The sequence below is a fragment of the Girardinichthys multiradiatus genome, chromosome 4 (genome assembly GCF_021462225.1).
Source record: "Girardinichthys multiradiatus isolate DD_20200921_A chromosome 4, DD_fGirMul_XY1, whole genome shotgun sequence".
NCBI lineage: Eukaryota > Metazoa > Chordata > Actinopteri > Cyprinodontiformes > Goodeidae > Girardinichthys > Girardinichthys multiradiatus.
The window spans coordinates 50,254,150-50,276,899 of NC_061797.1; the positions used below are offsets into that span (position 1 = coordinate 50,254,150).

The following is a 22,750-nucleotide window of genomic DNA, read 5'->3' on the forward strand; positions in this document are numbered from 1 at the left end:
TACATGAATATAAATACTTTTTTTAGACCCACATTGAGCTGTGGAGAGTTGGCAGGAGAATCACAAACTGAAGCACAACCATGATCTGAACAGTGCAGTCAGCTCATCCCATACATTCCTGCCATTAGATGTTTCCCCATCTTATTTAAGATGAGCTTCTGTGGGTTATTTTTACTCATACACCTGGACTGGAGCCATTCCTCAAACATGCTGTCTTTTCTCTGCCGACACGATTATAAATGATACTGCAAATGTGGCTTCATTTAGAGCAACAAACTGAAGCAACGATGTGTTTGTCCAATTAATTAAAAGTTAAGCAGAAACAAAGATGGAGGGAACTGCCTGAGAAAGGTCAAAGTATAAAGGTTCATGATGCTAAAGACTCTCCCGGTAAGCTTAGATACCATGGAAACTCCAGCTGCAAGAAGGTTTTTCCTCTGGGTTGCTGGGAACAAATGTTTGTCTTATTTTCTTGATTGCTGTCCGGACTTAGCTGCTGCATTTAGCTATAAGTTTAAATGAGTCAATTCATCAATAAATTCCAGATAAAAATATCAACACATTAAACAGTAATCTGCTCCATTTCCTGCAGAAGGTAATAGTTCCCGATAATAAGTTAGAGACCTCACGGTAGTTGTTAAACAAAAAACCGAAGGTCTTTCATTTAGCATCACCTTCTGCTCATCTAGGATCGGGTCACAGAAGTCACCAATCAGGAAGGGAAACAGACAGTACATCTTTCTCGCTCAGTCAAACTGCTCCTTGTTCTGGGCCATCCCAAGGTGTTCCCAAGTGACAGTGGTTACCCAGCATGTTGCAAAAATATTCATTCCCCTTTAACAATTAATGCAAGATTTTCAATTGAAAGGACAACTAAATATGCTTGTGATGCATGCTTTTGTTTTCAACCCCCTGAACCGCCACTCTATAGAACCACCTTTGGCTGCAGGTCTTTTGGGGTTTATCTCCACCAGCTTTGAACAACTACAGACTCATATCCTCATAAACAATACTTTGAAACACAGCTAACGCTCAGACATAACGCGTCTTTAAACATCAATTTTCAAGTCTTGCTTCAGATTCTTAGCTGGATTTAGGTCTGGACTTTGACTAGGCCATTCTAACACATGACTATGCTTTATGATCCATACCATCCATTGCATCTCTGGCTGTATGTTTAAGGTAGTTGTCCTACTGGAAGGTGAACCTCCTCCCCAGTCGGAAGTCTCCATGGCTCCATGGCTCTAACAGGTTTTCTTCCTGGATTGTCCTGGATTTAGCTCCATCCATCTTCACGTCAACTCTGAAAAGCATCCCCACAGCATGGTTCTGTCACCACCATGTGTTCCTGTAGGCATGGCATGTTAAGGGTGACGTTTCACAGTGTTTTGCATGATGGCGAGAATGTTTATCTGAACAGAGCACCTTCTACCACAGGTTTCTCCCACATAAATTTGAATGAAACTTCTTATAGTTTTCTACTGTTTACATTTGGCCAACTTAACCACATAACTACAAACCAGACAACTGTTCAATTAGTAAACGACTTGAGCAAGAATGACTTCTTAAAAAGGTTGTGGGTGAAAGTCTCTTCTCTCTAAAAACAGTATAGCAGAGCAAACATCATGCAAAGTTTTTCTCAGTTCTGTTCAAATTTCTCAATAAATCAAGACTTCTGAAACAATGATCTTTAGACAGAAGAGACAAAAGAAGAGATGTTTGGCCATAGTCCACACCACCAAAACAATCTATCAACACATACACCTTATTCCAGTTGTTAAGCATGGTGGTGGAGTGCTGATGATGTGGGGTTGCTTGGCAACCACATCACCTGGGCAACCTGCAGATATTTAACAGAAAGAGTCAAATGTAAGGCCATCTGCCAGAGGTTGGTCCAAACTGGGTTATTAACAGGACAATGATCCTGAACGCAACAGCACTGATCTACAACAGAATGACTGAAAAAGGAAAAAGCCATGTATTCAATGGCCTAGTCAAAGTCCAGATCTATACTTGATTAAAATCCAGTAATGCGATCATGAGATAGATGTTCTGAAACAAATGTCTGTAAACCTCCATGGACTAAAGAGACATTAGTTCCACTTTAAATGATAGGAGTATCTACCCTCTTATTGGCCCTAGTTATCTGTGTAAAAAAATGGTTACAGGCGCACCAACTAGATTGCATCACTGTTGGATTAGAACAGATTTACTTAAAACACAGCTTGCCATATTCTAGGTTTATCTTTTTGTCAAGTTGCATGAAAGAAACATGTCAGTAATGTGAGATTTTCATTACACAAATATAACTCATTGATATAAAAATAGTTGCTGGCAACTGCCTCTTTCTAGTAAAGACAGGGCAGCCATTTTATTATGTCTGGTAAACAGGACAATAAAACCAACATCAATTTTACTCCCTCCTCAAGTTAAAAACAGTCGTTTTCTCTGCACCAGAGACATGTTTCTATCTTGCTTTGATTTCAAAGCACCGCAGGGAAGCCTTTCTTAAAAAGCTGTGGCTCTGTGCTTCACTGGCCAAACCCAGAGCAGGGACTTAAACTGCTCTGATGAACAGCAGTATAAACGAGCTTTAAAGGCTGATGCTGACCTGCAGCCAAAAGGTTTAAAGGCAGGTTTCAAGTCAAGTGGTGTTTGGAGAGGCTCCGTTTTTCAGCTCAAGGCATTTCATTTCTTGTGAAACGTGTGCATGTGCTTTTAAGCCTGATGTGAAATTCTGATCAAAATTGTTAGATGAGTAAAAAACTGCCTCAAAAATCTCCATCTAAGTGCCGGCATTTATTCCAAATCTGACTTGATTAAGGCCAGGTCCAAAGTATACGACTGTCAACCACTGCAGACAAACCTGTATTTATGAGCTTTAACTGGTGGTCTGGAAGAGAAAATATATTTCTGACAAAAAACTAATCTGAATTTCATCTTGGATTAGATTACTGCAATAGTGTCTTTACTTTGTTTCTCATCCAAAATGCTGCTGCCAGAGTCCTGACCAACACCAGGAAAATGGACCATATCAGAACCAGTTCTTAACTCACTGGCTCCCTGTTTGTCAAAGAATTGATTCTGCTATTGGTTCATAAAGCACTAGATGGTCCAGATGTGAAAGACATTTCTGAGTTGGTGGTCAGGAAGGAACCATGCAGACCCCTCAGGTCTTCAGAGACCCGTTTACTCACCGTTCCCAGAACCAGAACTAAACAGAATTAGAACAAACCGCCTCAAAAATCTGAGATGTGGAAACATTTTATTTACTGCAGCTTTTGTTCAAATAATCTGACTGATGGATTGTTGGAAACATTTGTTTATTTTATGCTTTATTTTCTATCATTTGTTGTCCTGGAAAGCCCTTTGGATTGCCTTGTTTATGAATGGTGTTGTAGAAATAAACTAGCATTGCCTTAGAAGTGTAATCTTTTATCATATCCAGCGGAATATGTTTCCAAGTAATCTGAATAAATATAAAAATATAAAATACTGACTTTTATGAATTTGTCGGGTTTCAAATTTGTTGGCTATCAGATTAGATTTGTTTTACTTCCATTTCTGCATAATTAAAGGCTGATGAACTCTAGCCTATAATATTGCTTTTGGAAGTACAACTTCTTCTTTTTATTTTAAGAAAAAAACTCATTCCAATGACAAAAGAACAAATTATTTTTGATTTGTTTGACAAAAAAGGGGGAGAACACTTTATGAAATAAACAGTCTAATGAATTTTAAAGATTACTGCCACTGTGTAAAGAAAAAGCTTTTTTTTTTATAGCTAGAAGGTATTTTATTTCTTAAACTCCCTCATTTAAAAAGGTTATCGGGAAACGAGGTCTCCTTCTCAAGATCTTTTAAAGAACCAGTGAAAAAATGAAAAACAGAATGTAATACAGAAGATATTCTGCTGGTGCAACCATGATAAAGAGAAAATCAGCTGCAGCTACAACAATAAAATATTAGTCCATGCAGTCAGTCCAACTAAAATATGTCTTTGCACAAATTAACCAACCAGTCCTCCAGGAAATACTTTAGGATCAGGCGACCACATCATGGATTTTCTGCAACCATTTTTATAAACAACCCCCACCTCCAGATGGAAGCTTCTACATGTTCACAACCCTCACACTGTTTGACGTGTAAAGAAAACCACACTGGACTCTTAAAGCCTGGAAGATGCCACCAAGACCCTGCAAAGACTGGATGATTTCTTTAAGACCTATCATGAAGCATGTAGGCACCTTTAGACAGCATCAGTTGTGCAGTCGTCACCGAAATCCTGGTTGGTTTCTCTGATTTTAACCTGACTTGTAGCTTAAAGATGCAACTACACAACAAACGTGATCTTTAGGTCAGGAATGATCAGTTCTCAGTGAGAAATGCAACCACATTCAATAATTAAAGTCATATCTGTTGCTCACAAGGAGAAACGCTGTGCTGTTTTTAATTAGCTGCTGTAACCAGGAAGCCTGGAATCATGAAGGTCAGCACTGGGCTACAGTACACTATGGTACACTGCAAGGTTCCCATTAGGTGGCGCTAATGAGCACTGAATAAGTGTTTTTTTTTTTTGTGGTCAGTTTATTGTTTCTCTATGTAGAGAGAAAACGTCTTACATGGAGTAAATTAATAGAATCTGAATTTGCAATGTGTGGGTGGCTTTTATATGAGATACTTTACTATGGATTTGATAAAGAGATTAACATAAAATGTAAAGCAGAGGTTCTTTGCTTTGGACTTAAGCCGTTTATGGCAATTAGAGGAAGACAAAGATCCGGCAACATGACTTTACTCCTGGGATCAGATGAACTCTACAGCCCAGCATTCTAGCCTGAAACATCTGAGGATGATAAATAACATGCAATAAATAATTTGTCTCCTGGGAAAAACAAACTCAGACCCCTCAGGTTAATCAGAGCAGAAAGGAAGGAGGATGCTGAGCTAAATGACAAAGTCTCCAACTCTGCAGTTTTTCATTTTAACATTTATTTCCAACCAAATAATGTTCTGTTAGGAGTCATGGGCAGCGTTGTCCATGAGTGGAACTCATGTTTTGGGGGATTTTAACTAAACGATGCAGTTTTTTTGCTTGTGATGAATGAATGATTTGCACTTTATTTTTAGGGGAAAACTTTTAGGGGAATCTTTCACAGCGAAAGAGCCACAGCATTTCCCCTCAAGGTGGCGCTCTGCGTCTGCTGTGGCACAGACAGCAAAGACTCAGACCAGCATTGTTGGTACCTATATCAGCAAGTTAGGCCTATGTGTCTCCTGTTGCTTTACACGTCAGAATCCAGTAATAACTTCAACATCTTTTAGTGATCATTCACATTCCTCTGAAGTGGGATTTCAGGGTGAAATAATGAGCAGTCAGTGTCTTACCAGCAGTAGTAGTAGCTACATTTTGGTTGAGAATACCACTAAACTACAGGACACATCAGAAATCTAGGAGAATATTGTGCGAGTTTTGGTCTGAAAGTGAAAGAGTAGTTGACATTTATTAATCTTCTAATAAAAACAATATTAACTGACATTCATAAATCTTGTCAGAGCAAAACCTAAACAGCTAAACTAAAGAATCAGCGTTTCCATGTCTCATTTAATGAATCAGAATCAGAATCAGAAAAGCTTTATTGCCAAGTACGTTTTTGGACATACAAGGAATTTGTTTTGGCGTAGTCGGTGCAATACAATACAAATTAAACAGTACAAACATATCTACAATATAATATAAATATATGTGCACAGTTTTAAGTGAGTGAGAGTAAATGTAGAGCAGTATAAGATGCAAGAGCAATACAACAGTGCAGGTGATCATTGTGCAAGTAAAGCAGGAGTCCAAGCTGAGCGTTAATGTAACGCATAGAGTTACAGGTTACAGGTGTCCTGTCAGCAAAAAAAAGGGGGGGTGTGGGGGAAAGGGAGAGTGTCAGTGTGGTTTCCGGGCTTTGTTAACAAGGCTGGTGGCAGATGGGAAAAAACTGTTCTTGTGGCGTGAGGTTTTGGTCCGGATGGACCGCAGCCTCCTGCCAGAGGGGAGAGTTTCAAAGAGTCTGTGACCAGGGTGGGAGGGATCAGCCAGAATCTTCCCTGCCCGCTTCAGGGTCCTGGAGGTGTACAGTTCCTGGAGCAACAGTAGACTGCAGCCAATCACCTTCTCAGCAGACCGAATGACACGCTGCAGCCTGCCCTTATCCTTGGCTGTAGCAGCGGCGTACCAGATGGTGATGGAGGAGGTGAGGATGGACTCAATGATGGCTGTGTAGAAGTGCACCATCATAGTCTTTGGCAGGTTGAATTTCTTCAGCTGCCGCAGGAAGAACATCCTCTGCTGGGCTTTCTTGATGAGGGAGCTGATGTTTGGCTCCCACTTGAGATCCTGGGAGATGATGGTTCCCAGGAAGCGGAAAGATTCCACAGTGTCAATTGTGGAGTCACAGAGGGTGATGGGGGCAGGTGGGGCTGGGTTCTGCCTGAAGTCCACAACCATCTCCACTGTCTTTAGAGCGTTGAGCTCAAGGTTGTTCTGGCTGCACCAGTCCAACAGATGGTCCATCTCCCATCTGTACGCGGACTCGTCACCATCAGAGATGAGTCCGATCAGGGTGGTGTCGTCCGCAAACTTCAGAAGCTTGACAGACTGGTGACTGGAGGTGCAGCTGTTGGTGTACAGGGAGAAGAGCAGAGGAGAGAGAACACAGCCTTGGGGGGAACCGGTGCTGATGGTCAGGGAGTCAGAGACGTGCTTCCCCAGCCTCACGCGCTGCTTCCTGTCAGACAGGAAGTCAGTTATCCACCTACAGGTGGAGTCGGGCACACTCAGCTGGGAGAGTTTCTCCTGTAGCAGAACTGGGACGATGGTGTTGAAGGCAGAGCTGAAATCCACAAACAGGATCCTGGCATAGGTTCCTGTGGAGTCCAGGTGCCGGAGGATGAAGTGAAGGGCTAGGTTGACTGCATCATCTACAGACCTGTTGGCTCTGTAGGCAAACTGCAGGGGGTCCAGGAGGGGGTCGGTGATGTCTTTTAGGTGTGAGAGCACAAGGCGCTCAAAGGACTTCATCACCACAGAGGTCAGGGCAACGGGTCTGAAGTCATTAAGCCCTGTGGTCCTTGGCTTCTTGGGAACAGGGACGATGGTGGAGGACTTGAAGCAGGCTGGCACATGACATGTCTCCAGTGAGGTGTTAAAAATGTCTGTGAAGACTGGAGACAGCTGATCAGCGCAGTGCTTCAGGCTGGCTGGTGAGACAGAATCCGGTCCAGCAGCTTTCCGGGGGTTCTGTCTCCTGAAGAGTTTGTTGACGTCTCTCTCCTGGATGGAAAGAGCCGTCCTCGGCGTGGGTAGGGGGCTGGTGGGGGGGAACTTCAGGGTGGGGGTTGGAGGTGCCAAGGCCCCTCTTGAGGTTGGAATGATGGGGGTGGTGGATTGTGGCTGCAGCTGTTGGGGGGCGTCGTGGGGGATGGTTGCAGGACTGTCCCTTTGTCTTTCAGAGATGTGGTGTTTTAAGTTCTCATCCGCCAGCAGAATATTTATTTTATTTTCCCAGCTGCATTGCAGCTCTAAGTGGCAAAACTACAAAACAATCAATGTTTAGTAAAAGGTTAGAGTCGAGAAGTTTCTAGTCACTGGGGAGACAGTGGGGTGTCATTAGAAAGCTTTTTTTATTTAAAGACTAAGAAATGCAGTGCGATTGTCTAGTGATTGTTAAACCTAATCAGGCTGGAAAAGATTAGAAATATTTTAAGAGGTGAAGTTTGTCCTGCAGTGATATTGAAAGCTCTTTTTTCACTAAAAGTAATGAATAATTCCCAATTTTCCATTTTATCCTGTCCATATGCTACTTCATCTAATCCAGCATTTTATCTTCATGTCGCTGCAAAGGTCTCTTTATAGCATCTGCACATAAACTTCTAGGTTTGGTACCAGGTCACTTCAGAACCCACACATTTGAAGCACACAGTCTGCATGATTCACTGCTCACCTGGTTGTAGAGGGCACAGATGTGCAGGGCAGTGTTTCCTGAGGCGTTTTGGGCCCTCATCATGGCTCCGTAGAACAGCAGATGTTCCAGATGCTGCACATGGCCGTGACGGCAGGCCTGCACACAGAAACAGAGCGGTTCACTTTTAAACAGAGCCTGAACTCCTCCGTGAGAGGATCTCTGCAGTGTGATGCCTTTACCACTAGATGTCAGTGTGCTGCAGAGGAGATAAAGTGAAGCTGAGGAGCAGCTGGTAGCCTCAGTTTGAACCCAGACCCAGAAAGATGGAGGACATGGAAGGTAAAGAGATCATAATCCAGTATCTAAAAATCTAACAGGGTTACAGAGAGAATCTCATCTGGAAGTTCAACTGAGTTTCTCTTTTAATGACTGTAATCGTGGGAGCTGTGACAGATTTCAGTGTGTAGATGCTCTGACCTTTAAACATTAGTCAGTCAGTCATTTTGGGTCAGGGGGTAGCTGGTGCCTATCTCCAGCAGTCTATGGGCGAGAGGTGGGGTACACCCTGGACAGGTCGCCAGTCCATCACAGGGCAACACACATACAACCAAGCACACACTCATTCATACACCTAAGGGAAATTTAGAGAGACCAATTAACCTAACAGGCATGTCTTTGGACTGTGGGAGGAAGCCGGAGTACCCGGTGAGAACCCACGCATGCACGGGGAGAACATGCAAACTCCATGCAGAAAGACCCCAGGCCAGGAATTGAACCCAGGACCTTCTTGCTGCAAGGCAACAGTGCTACCAACTGCGCCACCGTGCAGCCGACCTTTAAACATATTTCAGATATTGACTTTTCATTAAAGGGGCTTTTTGTTTTTTTCATACTTATTTAACTATACTGTTCTTTTGTGTTTGCCCCCACAAAAAAAGCCTACGTTAAAAACACGATTTAAAACCTTTAGAATTTGAAATCAGTGCTTTTCTACTTAGCCTCACGAAGGCCAGAAATGTTGGTAAAATAACAAAACCACAGACGGATCTTTGTGATCCGAGCTTCTCCGTTGGGATAAATCTCAGCATAAAAGGAAGAAGTTTTAAAAGTATCAGCAGGATTGTTAGAAACACTTTAGGCATTTCCTACAGGCGCTAAGTAACCACAGCTGTGTTTCTCTTCAACATGGCCTCTGCTGCCGATGGGCACCAGTGAACAGGTTCGATCCGATGTGTTACATCATAAAGACCCACCACAGTTACATATGGTGAGAGCTGGGAGAAGATGTTTTAAATGTTCTCAAACCTGATGAGAATGAGAAGAGAAACAAGCTGAGAACCTTAATGATTAGAAACAGGCATCTCCTGGGTTTACTGAGCATCTATGGGTTTATTGCAGCTAAAATGTCACCAAAAACCGGCTAAACATTCACTTTTGGTTTAAACTAACTACGGCACCCCATCATGAATGGAGCTCTTTACAAATAAGGAGCAGCAGCAGGCAGGGGGGCTGCATGCTTCCTCTCCTTCATCTACTGAAGCAGTCAGTTCAGGCCATTCATAGAAATCAAACCAAATTCAGTTTTCAACGGTCATTTTCCTTCTTTGCATTGAGGACTCCATCATTTCTCTGCTTAGGTAGAGCCTGGAACTGCATGGTCACTTTGACCATGAGCAACCATGACCAGATACCTGCTCCTAACATTTCCATGTGAGAAAATGCACAATATGGCATAACATTTAAGAGGAAACTATAATTTAAATGTTTTATTATGTAATCAGACCACAATATCTCACAAAGAAATAACAGCCTAGATGAGTTAGTGTTCTGCCTTTAAATTCAGAAAGGACAGAGGTCATCTTCTTCAGACCTGAACACATTAGTAACCTGGCCTGTAAAGAACCTTGACATCATCTTTAAACAGGACATGTCCTAAATTTCATCACAGTGAGTTTATACTGTTGCAAGAAAGGAAGTTCTTTTACATCTCTATCAGGGTCGTCTGTGTCTTTGATGATCACATTTACACCTTTTCCCCTAAAGTGAAATATCACTTTTAACCTTTGTGAACAAATGACATATTGCTTTAGTTGCAAATCACAAGGGAGATTAAAAGCAAGCTGATCAAACTTTAAAACACCGACGCGCTGTGCAGGCATTAAATATGGATGTTGCTTATGTTGCAGGAAAAGCCATCAAGCTTGCAAACATAAGCGATATGAAAACAGCTGAGTTACTGCTCGTTTTTGAGCTGATGTTTGATCGTCATGGTGAATGTCAGAGGTCTGTGATATGCAGCAGGTTTGAATCTAACAGACGCAAATAACCGAGTTGGGAAAACATGAACATCCTGCAGGATGTTGCAAGAAAAATTAGTCTTCACTTCAACAGGAAGTCCTGCGTGGAAAAGAACATATGTTCATAAGCTGAGTTTTATGAGAAAGATTCCCTGAATATTAAAGTGAAGTGGACTTCACCCTGACCAGCAGCTGTGGTTTTGCTGCTCTTTGACAGCAGACTATCACATTTGAAATGTGACAGGTGGGGGAAGGCTGAGATTCTGCAACTTGACAGCGAGGGAGATAAGCAATCTAATGAATCGGAAGGCCTGAACGCATGCTTGTGTGTGCACAAGACTGTGCAGAGATGCTCAGAGCTCTTTAAACATCTCTATCTGCTTCAGTGGGTAACAGCTGCCAAGACCGTGAGCCAAACCCACAGGGAGAATGCTTTGTCTTCCCAATACAGGCTCCTTCAAGCATAAAACCACAAGCTCTGAGTCGTGTTCTTGGTGTTGTGTATCCGTGTGTACCTGGTGAACCTCGTGCCAGCCATTCTCATCTTGGCAGCAGACGGAGGCGTGGTGGTTCAGCAGGAGCTCGCAGCAACCAGGGTCTCCTCCCACCACCACGCTGTGGTACAGAGGCGTCAGGCCGCGGCTGTCCTTGTAGTCTGGAGACGCTCCTAACTCCAACAGCGTCTGGGTGAATCGTTGGAGAAGACAGATGGATAAAGTCATTCATATACATTAGGACATTTGGTCGCAGTCACCTGACTCAACTACATTACGATATATCTGTGCAGCTATAGTTTGTCCTGACTGTCTTCATTTACAGCAGCTGTTCACCTCCAAGAAGAACAATGTTCAGCACAGATGCAAATTCTACAAAACAAAACCAAAACATCTAAGTTCAAAGTTCGCTGAAAATATGCCCAATCCCACAACAATGTCTGCAGGTATCCGACGGATGTCTGGTTTAGTTAGAGCTCAGCTCAGGAGTTTAATACTCAGACCCCGCAGAAGAAAAACAGCCTTTGTAACAGTTTAAAGGTCACTGCTGTAAATAACAAACTGCTCCTGGGTTGATTTAAGGTTAACTAAAATATAAGTGGTTTAAATTTATGAATTTAAGTTATGAAAATCATAAAAATCAGAACTGCTTCTGTTTTCTAATGAAAGAAAGGCTTATTAGAAAGAACTGATTAAAACAATGAAAGGTGACCAAACAACAGTGAAAATAAAAAGCCTTTTCATAAAATCTACTGTGACATTTTAAGTTGAATTATTTGGTTTCCGAGTAAAAACAGGAAAGTTTTATTTTTCCAGAGCAGTAAAAAAAGCAACGTTTCATCTGTTGATCATTTCGAGTTGTTAGATGAATCTAAAACTTCCTAAAATAATCTGAAAGCTGTAAGCCATGCAGACTAGTTTAATGCACAAATAAGATTGAAAAAGATTTAAGAGGAGGAGGAGTGGAGTTTTCTCACCATGAGTATAACCTGGTTCTTGGACCGGGCAGCTTTGTGAAGGGAAGTCATGCCATCCTTGGCCCTAAAGTCCAGATGAGCTCCACCGTTCTTCAGCACCTTGATCATCTCCACAGCGTTGTCCAGCTGTGCTGCAAGTGTTAGCGGGTTCTCTGAAAAAACAGAAACTTTCAGCAAAAGAAAGAGCAGGAGAAGAAGGGGAACAGCAGATGTCAGATGTATTTACATGTCCTACAGGTTTCAGCAGAGATGTTCTGGATCCATACTGTAAACTGAGATGTGTTTGTTTTCTTAAGCTCAGCATGGGAGACGAGCTTACGTCTGTTCAAATCACAGCAGCAGAGCGAGGAACTCCTGGGAAATGAACCACAGGGGAAAACTCTGCTCCCTTTAATCCAGCACCAAACATTCGCAGGTAAATCAAAACTCTTAGAAGAACAATGCTGCTCTGCAGGGAAAGAAGCAGCTCCTGCTGAGAGTTCGCTGAGTAACACGAACAGCAGGAAGGATTTCAGAACCGGTTTGACCAGGGTTTAGATCTCCCTGCTAAACTGTCCGTTAGGGTGAATACGTGGCGTAGTTACAGCACTGCTATGAAGCTCGGACAGTTAGGCTGAACAGAGATGAAGAAGCTAAACTTGGTCCAAGTTATGGGACATTTTCCTATAAAGTTGGTTTACTTTCAATTATTTTAGGCATAATTTGAGGAGTGGAGCTGACATCCATCCCTCTGGTTTCATGTTAAAGATCTGCCTGCTTTTTCTTTCAATATGGAGGAAATAGTATAAAGAAAAAAAGCACAAGGCAAGATGCAAAATAAAAACACTTCAAATAAAACCTTTCCTGAACCAAATCGAGACTTCTTCAGTGAAAGAAAAGAAAAACATTCTGCTTTGACAAACTGAGTCCAGTCCAATATAATTATCTGGATCACCTTCTGTTGTTCTGGTTTGAAAAAAACTCTGATCAAACTCAAACAGTTCAAATAAAAACACAAACAAGCAGCTTAACTTGTTTTTAAGTAAATAAAGTGGAGTTATTGTGCAAAGACATGGGGCAACAATTACACAACTACAGTACAGCCATTTACTAAACTACAATAAGAATAATTAACAAGGTTGGCGATCTGGATCACATAAATCAGAATAGAAAAGAATAGAAATATTCTGTCCCATGGTGAGGAAATTCAGGTTTACCAGCAGCAAAGTGAAAGGCGAATGGAAGCATGCAGATTCACACAAAGTTAAAAAATAAGAATAAGAGACGGTACAGTAAGGGTTGATTTACAACATAAGAACAAAATACTACAGAGTTATTATAGCATACTCAGATTATTGAAATCCAAAAAAAGCCAAAAATAAAAACACAAACCAGATATTATTTATTATTTACAGAACACGGACCTTATAATCTAAAGGTGAAAATTAAATTCAAAACTTATAGGATTAGAACCACAAGAAATACAGGTCCTTCTCAAAATATTAGCATATTGTGATAAAGTTCATTATTTTCCATAATGTCATGATGAAAATTTAACATTCATATATTTTAGATTCATTGCACACTAACTGAAATATTTCAGGTCTTTTATTGTCTTAATACGGATGATTTTGGCATACAGCTCATGAAAACCCAAAATTCCTATCTCACAAAATTAGCATATTTCATCCGACCAATAAAAGAAAAGTGTTTTTAATACAAAAAACGTCAACCTTCAAATAATCATGTACAGTTATGCACTCAATACTTGGTCGGGAATCCTTTGCCAGAAATGACTGCTTCAATGCGGCGTGGCATGGAGGCAATCAGCCTGTGGCACTGCTGAGGTCTTATGGAGGCCCAGGATGCTTCGATAGCGGCCTTTAGCTCATCCAGAGTGTTGGGTCTTGAGTCTCTCAACGTTCTCTTCACAATATCCCACAGATTCTCTATGGGGTTCAGGTCAGGAGAGTTGGCAGGCCAATTGAGCACAGTGATACCATGGTCAGTAAACCATTTACCAGTGGTTTTGGCACTGTGAGCAGGTGCCAGGTCGTGCTGAAAAATGAAATCTTCATCTCCATAAAGCTTTTCAGCAGATGGAAGCATGAAGTGCTCCAAAATCTCCTGATAGCTAGCTGCATTGACCCTGCCCTTGATAAAACACAGTGGACCAACACCAGCAGCTGACACGGCACCCCAGACCATCACTGACTGTGGGTACTTGACACTGGACTTCTGGCATTTTGGCATTTCCTTCTCCCCAGTCTTCCTCCAGACTCTGGCACCTTGATTTCCGAATGACATGCAGAATTTGCTTTCATCCGAAAAAAGTACTTTGGACCACTGAGCAACAGTCCAGTGCTGCTTCTCTGTAGCCCAGGTCAGGCGCTTCTGCCGCTGTTTCTGGTTCAAAAGTGGCTTGACCTGGGGAATGCGGCACCTGTAGCCCATTTCCTGCACACGCCTGTGCACGGTGGCTCTGGATGTTTCTACTCCAGACTCAGTCCACTGCTTCCGCAGGTCCCCCAAGGTCTGGAATCGGCCCTTCTCCACAATCTTCCTCAGGGTCCGGTCACCTCTTCTCGTTGTGCAGCGTTTTCTGCCACACTTTTTCCTTCCCACAGACTTCCCACTGAGGTGCCTTGATACAGCACTCTGGGAACAGCCTATTCGTTCAGAAATGTCTTTCTGTGTCTTACCCTCTTGCTTGAGGGTGTCAATAGTGGCCTTCTGGACAGCAGTCAGGTCGGCAGTCTTACCCATGATTGGGGTTTTGAGTGATGAACCAGGCTGGGAGTTTTAAAGGCCTCAGGAATCTTTTGCAGATGTTTAGAGTTAACTCGTTGATTCAGATGATTAGGTTCATAGCTCGTTTAGAGGCCCTTTTAATGATATGCTAATTTTGTGAGATAGGAATTTTGGGTTTTCATGAGCTGTATGCCAAAATCATCCGTATTAAGACAATAAAAGACCTGAAATATTTCAGTTAGTGTGCAATGAATCTAAAATATATGAATGTTAAATTTTCATCATGACATTATGGAAAATAATGAACTTTATCAGAATATGCTAATATTTTGAGAAGGACCTGTAGTTTATGCATTTCAGTGTGAAACGGTTTGACTGTGGAGTTAATACAACAAAATGGTCTTCATTGGATGTGAGAAATGATTATCTTTCTATTCAATGATGATGATTATTATTATTGTGGTGTTACGGTTAGTAATACTATTATGTAAAGGAGGATTGTACAATGCAGTATGTTAAACAGTTATGGAAATATTAAACCTATTATCAGAGAATATGCTGATATATCGACATAGCACATTATCGAATATATACATATAATGAACAACAGATTATATTGAACATATATTGGTATGATATTATCATAATTGTGATGTTGCTGGAGAAGGATTGGGTTATAATATTTTTTTACTTCTACCCTCTCCTTTGAATGTTGATCACTTAGTATTTACTGTCTGCTTTTATTGTACTTTACAATATTCAATAAATATTAAATCAAATCCAATATATTGGACACCACTGAATTAGATTGTCTAGGCATGGAGAAGTGAGGAGCTCAATCATTCTGGAAGAGCTCTGCAGCTCAGGTGGACTAGACTGTCTGCTCCTTTATGCATTTTCTCTGGACCCTAAGCAGACAGAACTTTATGATCTATAAGTTCCTTCTGGGCAGGAAGGATCTCCCAGGAGGCCCTGTAGAGTGTTGCTGAGGAGAGGAACATCTTGCTGTCAGTCCTAGATGTGTGACCTGCTCCACCTGACCTCCAATAGATGTAAGACAATAGCTGAACAGTTTTTAATGATGTAAGCTCATTCCTCTAAAAGGAAAATACCAATACATTTCTGATTAAATATAAATATGGCATAAAATCCTGGAAATTATTATTTTTACCTCACAGGTGTCCTCACAGAGGGCAGCTGCCAAACCCAAAATGTCTGCATGTGCACCAAACACTGTGAGCATGTGAGCCCTGAAGATGCAGCACAGCTACAAAAAATTATTTCAGATATCCTTCTAAGACATTTTACTCAAACGCTGCAGCAGAATTGGACCCCGCAACACGACAAAGGCCAGAAACATACCAGTAGGTCCACCAAGACCTGGCTGAGACAGAAGACATAGAAAGCCCTTGGCCTAGTCAAAGCCCAGAACATGAGCTCATTTAGATTCTGTGAGGGGGAAACTAGCAGAACATGCAAGAAAACCTTCAAACCTTCAAACATACTCACAATGATGATGACAACATGGATGTTTGGTTTATCTTCCAGAAGTTTCCTTCAGATAACTGGAACCAAGTGATCATTTCAAGCCTAAACTGATCGAGTTTCATTTCTGTCCTTCCTGTAATTTATTTACACTTTTACAAACTTCAGTTTTATTACTTTCAGGCACTGCTCAGGTTTTTAAATCCTTTTTAGATGATAAAAGCAGGTCAGCTGTCTCTATTAATTACTGAGGCAGAACAGAAAAAGCAGCAAAGAGGTGATTAATGCAGCCCTGAATGATTCTAAACAAGGTCATCAAAACGAGACACTAGTAGGCAACAAATGTGTCCCACTTTAACTTTATGTTAATTAGCCTATTATGGTACCCGGAGCTGTTTTGGCCTCAAATAAAGATCAAATAGAATTATTATCAGAGAAAAATAACTTTATTCAGCCCTAGGAAATGATGTCCAGCTCACATGCATCTATTTTGCAAAAATGTTAAAAAACATATTTGAAATAAATTCTAAAGGTTATAATTTGTTCCTGTGCTGAATTTAGTAATACCTTCAGCTGATAAATAATAGAACAGGAAACCATTCACAGCAGAGAACACAAATATTAATTCATAACGGGTGAGGCTAAGTGTCTGCAGGGCTTTGGAGAGGTGTGGAGTGGGCTGTTTGCTCTAATCCATCACGGGATTTTCCTGGGGAAGATATCACGGTTGACATGGATAGCATCACAGTTGCTGGTGGCTGGAACAACCACGACTTCTGCAGAGACTCCAGATGCATTGCCTGCTTTGGACATACACGGACAGGGTAATAAATCAAAGTATTAGATTACCGTGACTGTTTTAAGCATGCACTGGTATTCTGTAGGGTGTTTGTGGTGGAGCTAGCAGCATACTGTGGTCCTGTGTGAGGCAGCAGTGGGAGCATAATCATTTTGTTGGGTTAGCATATGTCTGGGTGGCTCCAAGAATCTAAACCTGGACTGGACGAGCTGGCTTAAAAACAAGGCAACGTCATCTCCCCCAGAGCAGGCAGCCAGGGCTCCAAACTGACAGTGTTTTAGGTACCTTTGAGTATGCATCACATCTGGCCGCTGCTCTGGCTCCAAACAAAAATGATCCCAGTGTTCAGCTGCAACCAACAGTCCATTCTCTCCACAGTAAGAAACATTGCACAACACTCAGGGCACTTGTGCATTGATACTGGTGTGCAGTAGAATTGTGGTAGGATGGTCGCGAATGCAGAAGATAAAAAACTATCTGAGAAATCTGTAGAACGCAGCAGCATCGTGATATAATTTGTTATAATCTCGTTAAACTCACACAGTCAAAGGTCTTGGAGATTGCAGGACATTCTCCTGGGGAGAGATAGACTTAAGAGGCAAGAATCTTAGTAAGACTTAAAATTCACTGTTAAAACATCCAGTTCAGTGGCTGCATCTTTTCTGCACATCTTCTTTGAACTCTGTCCTTTTCCACCCTTGCATCCCTCCTCAGAGTTGGTGTGTCGATTTAGAAGGGGGTTCTTGTTGCTTCTTTATGCAGAAGCTAAGGCTCCACCTCCAGGCCTGGGTCCAGGAGGGATCTTGCTCAATGAAGGTCTCTGAATGCTTAAATATTATACAATATGGACACCCAGCATGTCAATGACTGGCGGCCCGATGATGAACCCGAACAGGGAGACAGAAAGGAGACTGAGATGCAAATACAGCCAGAAAATTAACCTGACCTTCCACAACTCCTGAAACTAAGTAAAATGGGCTGCAAAAGAAAACCAGAGATGACTTGAAAGACGAAAAAAAAAATCAAAAATAACTAGAATTGACGCAACAAGTATAAAACCTAATACAAAAATAATGTGACCCCATCATATTATACAAGCATCTTCTGTGTCCTCTGACTTTTAGTCACTGTCCTGACTGTCGGATGCTCCGGTTACTGCCTGATAAAACTTTCAGTCCACTCTGGGTGCTCCAGTTAAAAGGCAGACTGAAATGCACATATTTGCTTTGATGGTAATAAGTTTTCAAGCGTACAGAAGCAGTTTATTTTATTCCAGGAAGCAGCAAACGACCAGCTGGTTGGAAAAATGAGCCCTGCTATCTCCAACAGAGCAGACATGGAGGAAGAGGATGACCACATGAAAAGCTCTGGAAGATGTATGAAATCAATAAGTAGTGAAGTCTGGTTACCAGTGATCCTGAGGCAACTCTGGCCCACAGCAATAAGCCGTTCTTTTAACAATAGTTCTCAAAGCCAATTAGGAGAACCTGAATTCAATGCTTAATAGCTCTTCATCCCCCTGCTATGCCTTTATTCGCCTCAGCGGACCCTGTTTGTTCTGGCCCATCTCTGTCCACTCAATACTGCTCATTTTAAGCCCAACTGCAGCGCTGAGATACTCTTGACACATTCATTAAATAGTCATAAATAAACATAATTATCAGCCTTGGCACTCAAGTGAAGTCAAAAGCACTTAAACCAGCACGGGTTAGCAAATGATTGCAATGAGCTTTAAATGCAGGCGGCCTGAGGCCAACAAGATAAAGGTGGAAACATTTCAACACATGTGAAGCTAATCCCTTCTCTTCACTCTGTTAGGAAAACTGTTCCAGACATAAAGGAGGATTTATTCGCCTTCTTTCAAAGATAACAGCGCCGTCTTTTATCTGAGTGAGAAAGTCCTTACTGGCCGATTAGCGTTTGCAGGTGTGGATGCAGATAAGGTTTGTGGCGTTGCAGAGGTACGAGCTGTCCAGAGTGACAGCTCGTACCCCAACTCTTCCTTCTGGTACAGACCAGAGGGGCTTTACCTGCTGACTGGCCAGGTGATGGTGAGTTTAAACTGGTTCATTTATAGAAGTTTCTCTGTGGTTCTGTGTCAGCCGACAGAGAAACATCTAGACACGAGGAAAACCACAAAATCAAAACCTTTCCTTCATGTTTATCAATTATGATCTTCTTTAAGGTTTGATTCATTTGAAGGTTCAGGTTTGCCACACATTTTCCTTTTCAGAATGCTGGCCTTTCCCAGAATCTGATCTCCCAGATTTCACCCTTGATATAAGGAAGTACGAAACGTTTCTATAAAGGTTTACTTACATTTGTGCTAAATTCTCCAGTTATTATTTTACCAAATATTTAGCAGACAGTCTTGAGCTCCAGTCAGACGTTTCCATCCAGCCATCATGGTGCATGAATCTCATCCATTTCTAGCTTTTATGATACATTTGAACTGTTTTTCTATGGTGGAAAGATTAAACAACTTCCAGTTTCAAAGATTTTTACCAGCAACAACTTGATGCGCTTATTTATCGTGGATTTTATCTGATCAACACAAGATCAGAATTATACATACAGGCTGCCGGCATTTTTCTGCTTGGACTCTTAAGAGTCCTCTTCCAGGACTTTTAAGAAGGGTTCACACATGTCCAACAGGGCTGTGTGGATCAGATGAGATCCACAATAAATTCAACTTGTGAACTCAGTTGTTGTTTCTGGAAATCCCTGCAGGTCAATGTTGCATAGAAATCCCACTCTGGAGGAAAAACTGTTCAAATAAATTATGGAAAGGCCAAAGCTAATATGACATTCATGTTGATGAGGAGTGGATGGAAACTTCTGACTGCTGTAGATCTAGGTGCTTTATCCAAACCAGTACAGGCTTTTATTTAGTTTCTCTTGAGCTACAGAGAGAACAAAAACATTTCTGTTAACAATAATGATGACTATACTAAATCATAGTGAGTATGACAAATATTTTTAAATCTACTCAGACCTTCAAGATCTCACTTTCTTTTCTTATTCTCTATGTTTTTATGCTCTTCTAATTTTATAACACTTTCTTTACCTATTCTTCACTCAACTGTAGCAGAACGAGCAGAGAAAACCCACAGAAGCTGTTTAATATCTCTCACATGTCATACTGTAGACCATACAGCAAGTTAACTGATTAAATAACAGACAATGTTTGAGGATGTGTTTTTAACCCTGGCAGATTTTGGTGTCCTCTGATGCAGGACTCTGGCTCCAGGTGTACACGTGAGGTCCTTGAAGCCTCATCTCAGCCTCTAGAAACATGAAACACCTGCTTAGTTTGTATTTACTGCATCGGGAACACATTGACTTTAGAATACGGCTCATTACTCAGCACAGCCCCTGCTCCCACTGTGATTGCGTGGATAAACAGGGCTACATTTACTCAGGATCCTGGTACACAACTCATATGTTCACACCTGGAACAAAATCAGCACTGCTGCCAGCAGGGCGACATCTTCCACTTCACAGGATCGACATGTGGTGCCTTTTCCAGCAACGATGCTGTAGTGCCTCTAAAGGCCTTTTTACGTTTTGCACCAAGGCCACAGAGCAATTCTGTTTGAGAAAAAATGAACCAGAGTGAAACCATCAATTATACTTAAAGGTTTATCACACCAGCTTCATTGCTCTGCTTTTTCACTCCAACTGTTTTCAAAGAAATTATGATTTTTTTGCTGTAAAATCTAAACTGAAACATAAAAAACTAAAACAAAAAACTGGAACCAAATGTGGTCCAGTCATAAAAGCCAACTGAAGGAAACAGATGGAAGGAATAATCAATGGATGAAATAAAAATGTCCTTTTGCAGTAATAATAATAATACACCACAGTAACCATCCACCATCTGCCAAGTTGGGAATTAAATGATTAAATTCAGATTTGTTGTTTTGTTTAGTTCAACAGGTCCTGGATGTTCTGGAGGACATTTGAAGCAGCTGACTTGTAATGTTAGGGCGGAAGAACTGCAGGCGTCTGCAGAAGCAGAATATCAGGCATGAAGGATGAACGGTCAGAACATCAGACCTTCACCCTGGGACTCCATGTGTCTTTTGTCAACCTGTGGATGGCTGAAGACCTGTATAACCAAGACCCTTTTAAGGGTGTTTACACATCTTGTTTATTGTGGTCCAAATCAGTTTATGGATTTATTAACTTGTAGCTAAATGTAAATACAGGAAGCAGGTGGAGAATTTACTCATATCTTTAGCTTGGTTCTGGGTTTTATTTCAGGCAAGATTGTCTAAGAAATATGCAAAATAATTCTGAGAAGATGTCTTGAAAATTGCACCTGGCTTTGCGCTTTTAGAAAAAGACAAAAGACACACAGTGTTTATTTATTAGTTTGTTAATTTTAATCTCTGCCGCATCCCACAATGCAACGCAAATCAAGCTACGGGAAGGAGTTTGGATCAAGCTTGCAGCAAACACCTGGTAGCTGTGCTGGATCAAGGCTGGATCTTGTTCACACCACAAACGAACTGCTCTAGAGTTTGTACGGAATCGTACCGAGACCACCTCCTCTAAACAGCCTCGGTACAGTTGTTTTGGTCCACATCCTGGTGGGACTGCTGTGTTCACATCTACACAAACGAGCCGCACCAAGGTAGAAAACAAACCAGTTTGTTTTACACAGACTTAACACCTCAGGTGAGAAAACACTCTCAGCGGTCTCCAGAGGAACATTGATTTGCTTTTATACACCATACTCCATGTATCTCCAAGACAAGAGTTGCTTACTTTCACAAAGTTGAGCTCATTTCCACTGGAGGTTAGACTCCACAATGGCTGCTTCTTGTCAACGCACCTGTTTGTGGTGTTCATGGACAGAACCTTAAGGTGTAGTAACTAATAAGATGGTGCTTGGTCAGGGAAAGCCATGGTTTCATCATTGTTTTTGCTGCTGCCCCTCTGCATAGACAGGAGCCAACTAAGTTGGTCCAAGGATTTAATAAGGATGCTTCCTGGACCCATCCTTTAGAGGAGGGCTGTCCAGGTCCAGTCCTGCAGAGCTACTATCCTGCAACTTTTAGATGCATCCTTTATGCATCACACCAGAACCAGATGAATGGCTTGCTACCAGGCCTCTTATGAGCTGAATGACTGAATGCTGATGAGGGATTCCAGCCATCTGATTCTGGTTTATTGGAGCAGGGATGCTGCAAACCCTGCAGGATGGTTCTGTAGCTCTCAAGGACTGGACTTGGGCACCCCTGGTTAAGAGATATTGTCCCAGGGAGAGGACACCCCAGGCAAGGTCCAGCAGGTGCTGAAAGGACTATAAGTATCCCTTTTCATTTGAATGTATTTGCACAAGTGCTTCTGTTCATTTTAAGAAAGTTGTTTTGTTTATGTGCACCATGTAGTCTTACCACCAGTATCGCTGTCATGATAGTTGGGATCAAGGCCTCTCTCCAACATTTTTCCCACTTTGTCCACCTGATTATGTTGAATGAAGTCCATGAACTTCCTCAGGTTGGCCTACACACACCACAGAGGAGAAACAGGTTATTATGGAGGGATGGAAGGACAAATGGCTGACACCTGAGAGAGAAGGATAGGATGTATCCTGGGACTTCCAAAAAGACTGAAATACAATTAGAGATTTGGGGTAAAAGTCCAAAAAGGTCAAACATAATAGTAAAAAGTGAAAGCGTATGGTAAGACAGCGTGGAATAGAGTAAAATGTGCAGATAAGAAGGGACAGATAGAAGGCAGAATAGAGGGGAAGTGAAGGGAGGGTGCACAGGAGGGGACATGACAGGACTGAGAGTGTGGCGATTGTAAAGTGTGGAATGGCTGCTTTTTTCTGCTCTGCTCTGACTGCTTTCTTTCCAGGCCGAGGGATAAAAATAGATAAGAGAACAGCTCCCAGAAGGAAAGGAGAAAATGAGAAAGGAACAATGAGAGAGCAGAAGAAGGAAAAAACCATAGAAGATTAGAAATAAAATGTACAACAATAACAAGATGAGCAGTTAAATGG

The 22,750-nt window shown here is 41.7% G+C and overlaps 1 protein-coding gene across 1 annotated transcript in view; it reads right to left on the reverse strand.

The window, feature by feature from the left end:
* LOC124866761 (SH3 and multiple ankyrin repeat domains protein 2-like) overlaps positions 1–22,750 on the reverse strand; it is a 317,419-nt gene that overhangs the window by 172,424 nt on the left and 122,245 nt on the right. The window contains exons 7-10 of the mRNA XM_047362701.1: positions 22,140–22,248; positions 11,721–11,872; positions 10,765–10,932; positions 7,992–8,108 (exon numbers count right to left, since the gene is read on the reverse strand). Of these exons, the coding sequence (XP_047218657.1) occupies positions 7,992–8,108; positions 10,765–10,932; positions 11,721–11,872; positions 22,140–22,248 (546 nt within the window). The remainder of the gene's footprint in view (positions 1–7,991; positions 8,109–10,764; positions 10,933–11,720; positions 11,873–22,139; positions 22,249–22,750) is intronic.